Genomic DNA, 7,256 nt, shown 5'->3' with positions numbered 1-7,256 from the left:
AAAGTCCTTAGGAACTCTGGAATTTGATTCAGATGGCTCAAGGTCAAATCCATATCTATTAGGTAATCTGCCTCAACTCTCTCACTTGTGCAATGGGGCTTATACTAGCACCCACAGCCTGAGCGTGAGAATTAAGTGAAATCCTGTATTGAGGTGCTCGGTACATGTAACAGCTCCCCTTCTCTGCTCCTACCTGTGCTTTAGCTCCAAACTGTCTGGCATCCCCTGTCATCTTCAGCCTTTAAACCTGAAGGTCAGGCAAGAGAGATCTCTGGGTGGGGTGCTGAAGGTCCGAGTCTCGGGCCAGCGGCCACCCTCCCCCACATCAGTTTCTCCACCCAGTGACCCCACCCTAAGCAGGCAGATGAGGGCTGTGCCCACCCCTGGCTTGGTCCACTGGGGGTTCTCCTACAGGCCAGGGCTGCTGTCTTCAGCAAACCTTGGAGAAACCCTAGCTATGGGATCTTCAGCTATCGGGCCTGGATGGCCTCTCGGAAGCACTGGGCCCAGTCCCTCCACCCCCACCCCACAGCCTCTCCAGGGGCCCTGGGGGCGGCTCCTAGAATCAGGATCTTTCTGGCCTTCTAGTAGTCGTTTTGGGAAGAATCTCAGGAATGGGCAGAATGGGAGCGGTGGGGCCTTCATCTCTAGGGCAACCTAGCGTCCAAGTGCTCTCCAGCTGAAGCCATGGGGACATCAGGATCACAGAGGATGACTTCTGCCATCCTGGGAATAAAATCCAAACTTTTTCCTGGGGCTCACACGGCCCTGCCCATTTCCCTGGCTTTGCAGATAATGATCCCCTTGCTGAGTCAGGTCAGCCTTTTGGTACCACGGCCTCCTCCCTGCAAACCTTTCCGCCTGTAGGTAATGCATCCAGCACCTGTCCACACCCTCACTGCCCCCAAGTATTGGGAGCAGCGTGGCAGGAAAACTGGATGGCAGGGGAGAGGGCTCGAGGGCCCCCTCTTCTGGCCAGAGGGTATCCTGGGGGCGCTGAGCTGGCATACTGGCCAGGCGCTGGGTGGGCATACAGGAAGGAGGGGCCCAGAGGTCAGGGCCTCAACACAGGTTGCGACGGTCCACAGTCCCCTTCCTTACAGAAAAGTCCCTGGGTGGGAAGGTGAGACCTAGTAAACCCATTGTAAGATACTGGGTAAGAACCTTCCAGAAGCACAGTGGACTGCCCGGGCAATGGGATGAGTTTTTAATGTGAGGCAAAGTCAGTCCACAATACAAAAGTCTAAAAATCAGACCCACTTTTCCCACCTGGCACCTGGGGGGGTGGGGGCAGTTGGGGGCTTCCTTTGCGGGCAGGGATGGGGAGAGGCAGAGCGAGGCCAGAGATGGCGGAGAGGGAACCAGGCCCCGGAGGCCCTGTTGGAGGGAGCCTGCTGCCCCTGCCCCTCTCCTGGAGCTGCCGTTCCCCTTCAGCAGGACTGCGGCCGTGTGGGCCCGTGTGTCTGGCCCTCAGAGGGTCAGGCACCAGCCGCATCATTTCTCCTTCTTCTCCAGCCCCTTCGATGTCGAGGCCTCTGTTCCCTCTTTGGATTCTGTCACTGCTGCTGGATCCTTTGGATTTGACTCCTCATAACTGACCAAAAGAACAAAACAACAACGACGACACATTTAGAGGAGGGAAGAGCAGAATCGTTGTGCCCCACCTCCCACCATCGCGGGGAAACCCCTGGGCGCGCACATCCTTGGCCCAGCACCTTCCAGGACTTGGCCCGGCCCCACTGTGCGCCCTCCTCAGACAGGCTGCCTGCTCCGCTTTCTCTGTGCCTGGTGGTGCCAAGAGGTGGCAAGGGCAGCGGCAAACGGGAGAGGTTGGACTTGGGCTTGTGAAGGCCAATTTTAAGCTTCTTGAACCTTCCACTGGAGAGAATGGGGGAAAAAAGGGGCAGCCAGGATGAGGCTACGGGAGATGCGCTGCCTCCCAGGGCACACGGCAGGAGTCAACCAGTTCAGCCCCAGGGGTGCGGGCAGGCAGGGGGCTGCTCTGCTGGCAAGGGGCAGGGTGCCACTCTCCCAGGCGGACACCCTGCTTAACTCTTACTATGGGCTCCACTTACTGAGCAAGTGAGCTCACGCCAAGGACAACACTCACATTTCCTTACCAGATCAACCACACAAGGCAGGCACGTGCCCGCTTACAGATGGACAGAGAGGTTTCTGAGAGAGGAAAGTGACTTGCCCAAGGCTATATGTATACGGTATACGGAGAGTGGTAACGGTGTCTACTGCTGCATGACAAGGGCTGCTGACACCCACTCTCACATGAGTCCCACCGTACTGGTGAGGACACCAGGGTTCTGAGGCCCTGCTCCCCCACCCTGCGGCTGGGCACCGTGACTGCCTGGTGGTGGTGGAGGAGCTGCCTCTTGCCGCCTGTCCCTGGCAAACCTCCCTGCCCTGTACACTGGAGCTGGGGTGTCTGCCCTACCTTGGGCCCCAGGGCAGTGGGGGGAAGTGGGCAGGTGGGCACCTGCTGGGCATTACATGGCGCTGGGATTCTGCGGGCGCCGGCGGCGAGGGCCAGCTAGCTTCTGCTGCATGGAGTCCGCCAGGCTGGCTGGGGAGCCCGAGACTGTGGGGAAGTGGGTGAGCCTCGGGGTATGAGGCAGGATTTCCGCTGAGGACTCGTAGCTGTGTGAGAGACAGACAGAGAGACAGAAAAAAGAGATGGAGAGGAAGAGACTAAGGGAGGACAGAGACTTCTCTTCCAAGGAGCAGGGAGCAGAACTGGGTCTTATTTTATCTATCTCTGCACTTTCAGGCTCTGTGGAAAGAAGCCAGTGTTACTTGGAGAACAAAGAGAAAAAGATGCACCTACATAGGGGGACACTCTGCAGAAGAACTAGGATGCCCTAGATGTATACGTGCTGCTGCGGAAACATCTCTCAGATACACCCTTGTGGGAAAAATCAAGATGTAGAATGCTCCGAGAATGCCACCATCTACACAAGAATGTGTACACACATTATGTGCTTTTAGGTGCAGAGATGTCTCTGAACGTCCAGGGACAGAGCTGGCCTCTGGGGGTGGCTGAGGTCTGAGGGGTTGTCCCTCTCATGCTATGGAATTTTTTTTTTCATGCTGTGGAATTTTGACCGATGTGCATGTGTTACCTATTTAAAAAGAAGTAAATGAATTTTTTAAAAAAAGGGAGAGTGCCAATAAAAAGAAAAGTAAAACCAAAGGTAAGGTGGAGAATTAGGGAGAGAGATGGGCAGAAAGAGAAGAGAGAGACCATTTGCTTTATCACCTCAATCTAAGAACCTCCTGGGGAGTGGGGGACAGAAAGGTGGGGCGCCCATGTGGGCGAACATTTAGAGAAACAAAGCACCAAGTGGTTAAAGGCAGGCACCCTCTGTCCTGGCTGGGGAGGTGGCCCCGAGTGGGGGCTGGGAGCCGAGGGTGAGGGTAGGGACTGAGCTCAGGGCTCAGGTCCACCCCTGCCCCCAGAGCTCCCCCAGATCTGCCCCCAGCCTTGCCTCAGAGGCCACAGGGCTCTGCCAGGCCGGGAGCCACGAGCAGGCAGGTTGGGAGCCTGGGGCTCCTAGGAAGGGCAGAGGCAGGTACGGGGGAGGGGTGAGTCACAGGTCCCCCTGCAGGCAGCCAGGTGCGCAGAAGGCTCGGCCAGGCAGGTGGAGCTGGTGGGAGGCCCGAGTGGGCAGCTTCAGTTGCAGCCGGCAGCTATTTCTGGGTCCCTGGCGGGCGGGGTCAGTGCTGCTGGGGAGCAGACACCTGTCGGAGTCATGCAGGCCTCGGGGTCAGGGTGGGGCTGATCATCGGTGTGGCAGGTGTGCGGATGGCCATGGGCAAGGGGTATATGTGCGACTGAGACAGAGAGAAAGCAGCTAGCTGTGGGTTACAGCCACAGAGGCGACTGGATGGGGATTGACACCTGACTTCTAACAGGGCATTTCCATCACACTAGGGTCCCCTCTATTACTCACATGTAGAAACTGAGGCCGGAGGAGGGGAAGGACACGCCTGAAGTCACATGGCAGCAGAGTCAGGAATGGGAACGCAGGGTTCCCCACAGTGGGGCCGTCTGGGGGGGAATCTACACCAGCCAGTTCCTTCTCAAGACTCAGCTGGCATCTGGGTGTGGGGGCTGCCTCGAGAGCCCCAAGGCCTTGCCCTCCCCTGGCTCCTGGCCCCCAGGAGGGTTCTGCTGGTGCCCACGGGTCTGGCACCCATGTGCTGGTGGAAAGGGCGAGGGGTGAGGCCGGTGGTGGGAACAGTGCTCCCCTGGAGACATGTACCAACAGCCCTGGCAGGCTCCACTAGCTGCCTGCAGGTGCACCTGTGCCCCCTGCCGCCTCTTACCTGAACATCTCTGTCACTTCTCCCTTGGCCAGTGCCACCAGGACAGGAAAGCCGATGCAGGCGGGGACCAGGTACAGGAGCGCAGGCTGAGAGAGAACACAGGCTGGTGAGGCAGTGATGGGCAGGGCACACGCTCAGGGCTGTGCCCATCACCCCAACCCTCTCCCGGTGTGACTGAGGGACACTGACTGCCCAGGTTCACAGAGCAAGTCAGTGGCTGGGCCCAAACCCAGGGCTCCTGACTCCAGACCAGGGCGGTTCTTCTCTGGGAGGGAACACAAGAAACCCAAAGAAACTCAAGTATGCAGGGCTTTAAGGGCGCCCATGAGTCTGGATGGCAGCATCCCAACTGCCCAGGACATCAGGTTCAAACTTGCAACCTCCTGAGTTGGTCCTATTCCCAGAGACCCTGCTTGCCTAGGTCTGGGGCTGGAAGTCTGCACTTTTAACAACGCTCCAGGAGATGCTGTTAGAATGACAACGATTACGACATAGCTGCTATGGATGGAGTACTTTCTGTGGCCTGGATTGAGGTCATTGGCTCCACCGGGATTCACGCCCAGGTGGTCTGGGCCTGGAGCCTGTGAGGAAACGCCTGGCGAAGCTGGGTCTGGAGGACGGGACAGTTTCACTAACAGGCCCTGCTCCCAGAGTACCTACTGTGTGCACCGAGCTCAGCCTCTGGGGAGCGCTTCAGTCCATCTCCACACCCGCTGTGACCATCCTCCTTGTGTACGGAAGGAAGGCTGATGCTTCGGGAGGAGAGGGGGTAGCCCAGGCCTTGGAGGCCTAAATGGCAAACTGGAGGTTGAACTTGGGCACCCCCCAGACTCCAAAACCATTCTTCTCCTTGCAGCATCTGAAAGCTGGACCTCATGCTACCGATCAACCCTCCACGGCCCCCAATGCTCCCAGCAGCCTGAAGTCCCCATGAGATGTGACCCCTGCTTCCTTCTCCAACCTCACCTGCCCTGCCCTACTCTGGCCACACTGGCCTCATTTTGGTCCTCCTTGTCACCTGAAGCTACAGGACCTCTGCATGTACCATTTCTGGGATGTTCTCCCACCTGTGCCTAGGTTCCTCCTCCATCAGACCTCGGCTCAGCTGTTACTTCTGTGGGGCAGCCTTTGCTTGCATGGAGTCAGGCCCTCTTGCTGCATACTCTCAGCTCCCCCACTCCCCCTGCAATTCTTCACAACATTCTCTGGCAACTTGGACTGAAACATCCCTGTGCCATTATAGGCTGGAGTTTCTCTCCTGTTACGCTGTGAACTCCATGAGGGCAGGCTCCACAGCTGTCTTGTTCACTGCTGTATTCCTGGTACTCAAAAGAGGGCCTGGTAAATACCAAGCCAATGGCTTCCTCACAGATGCTCACAAAATTAAGGGGGTGTCCTGGAGATAACTAGGGTGAGGGTGAAGGAGACATCGTTCCAAAGGCAAAGCCAACACCTGGCTAGAGAACACGGCTCCAGTCTCCTGAGGCTGACCATCAGACCATTTCCTGGCTCCTGCCATGGGTGAGCTGTGAACTATCCTACTTCATATATGTTATCCTTGAAACTAATAACACCCTAATCATTTGGATCTGAGTTTTACAGATGATGCTATTAAGGTTCAGAAGGAAATGACTTGCCTGAGGTCACACAGGGTGTTAAGTGGCTGAGTTGGGATTTGAACTTGGGCAGCTGAGCTTCTTCTCCTGCATCAGGTCTTTGCTATGAGATAGGCTTTGGGCCAAGAATGATAGAAATCACAACGACAAAGGCGTGCACCAAGACTTGTGAGAGGCAGCCAAAGCAGTACTCAGGGGAAAATCTGTAACCCTAAGTATATTTGCTAGAAAGACTGGAAAGAAACAATCTCAGTTTTCAAATCAGGAAGCCAGAAAAAGAATAAAATAAACACCCCCAAAGGAGGAAGAAAATAATAAAGGCAAAGCAAAAATTAATGAAATAAAAATAAAACAAATACAAACTGATTAAAATTTAATTTCTGAAAAATAGATCACTTTTATAGATGAAGAGACTGAAGATCAGAGGAGAAAAAAGGATCTGCCCTAAATCACACAGTTGGTCAGGATACAGACCCAGGTTCCTCTGTCTCTAAGTCCAGTATATTTTCTTCACCAAGGCCAGGCTGGGCCAAATAGAAGGCTTCCCAGGAGGAGGGTGCGTAGAACTCTGGCCCCACCATGGCCTGCCTCACTTAAGAGCTGACAGCAACTGAGGGGCTCTTTTTTTTTTTTGCGGTACGCGGGCCTCTCACGGTTGTGGCCTCTCCTGTTGCGGAGCACAGGCTCCGGACGCACAGGCTCAGCGGCCATGGCTCACGGGCCTAGCCGCTCCACGGCATGTGGGATCTTCCCAGACCGGGGCACGAACCCGTGTCCCCTGCATCGGCAGGCGGACTCTCAACCACTGTGCCACCAGGGAAGCCCTGAGGGGCTCCTTTGGGAAGAACTGAGTTTGCTTAGTATCACAGGGATACAAACCTATTCTTTTTTTTCCTCTCAAGGCACCAGGGAACCTCTCCAGAGAAAGTCAGTGCTAAGGAGAGGATGGGATGTACAGCTTGGGACAGTGAGCTGGGGGTCAGGACTCCTGCCTCTCCATCTTGCCTTGGCTTTGCTGTGTGACCACAGATAAACCACTTTCCTTTCTGGGCTTCCCTCTCCGTCCGTATGATGAGGACACCTGATCATCATTAAAGGTCTTTCTAGGAGGCTGCTAGTCCTGGCTTGGAGCGCATTTTTCTTTTTTTTTGCGATACGCGGGCCTCTCACTGTTGTGGCCTCTCCCATTGCGGAGCACGGGCTCCGGACGCGCAGGCTCAGCGGCCATGGCTCACGGGCCCAGCCGCTCCGCAGCATGTGGGATCTTCCTGGACCGGGGCACGAACCCGTGTCCCCTGCATC

The 7,256-nt window shown here is 56.0% G+C and overlaps 1 protein-coding gene across 4 annotated transcripts in view; it reads right to left on the bottom strand.

Annotated features, from left to right (window-relative positions):
• Positions 1 to 1,184: 1,184 nt before the first annotated feature.
• The window catches only part of HM13 (histocompatibility minor 13), a 41,304-nt gene continuing 35,232 nt past the window's right edge, over positions 1,185 to 7,256 (bottom strand). Inside the window, exons 11-13 of one of the 4 annotated variants that reach the window (XR_004034039.2) lie at positions 4,339 to 4,424; positions 2,447 to 2,649; positions 1,185 to 1,594 (exon numbers count right to left, since the gene is read on the bottom strand). Coding sequence is in view for 3 of the 4 variants with exons in the window: in XM_030830977.2 (XP_030686837.1) it covers positions 1,495 to 1,594; positions 2,503 to 2,649; positions 4,339 to 4,424 (333 nt within the window). In the remaining variant the exon portion in view is untranslated. The remainder of the gene's footprint in view (positions 1,595 to 2,446; positions 2,650 to 4,338; positions 4,425 to 7,256) is intronic. The other 3 variants (XM_060284438.1, XM_030830977.2, XM_030830976.2) reach the window with 3 other exon arrangements.

Source organism: Globicephala melas, chromosome 15 (genome assembly GCF_963455315.2).
Source record: "Globicephala melas chromosome 15, mGloMel1.2, whole genome shotgun sequence".
NCBI classification, from domain to species: Eukaryota; Metazoa; Chordata; class Mammalia; order Artiodactyla; family Delphinidae; genus Globicephala; species Globicephala melas.
This window is presented reverse-complemented; position numbering and strand designations above follow the sequence as displayed.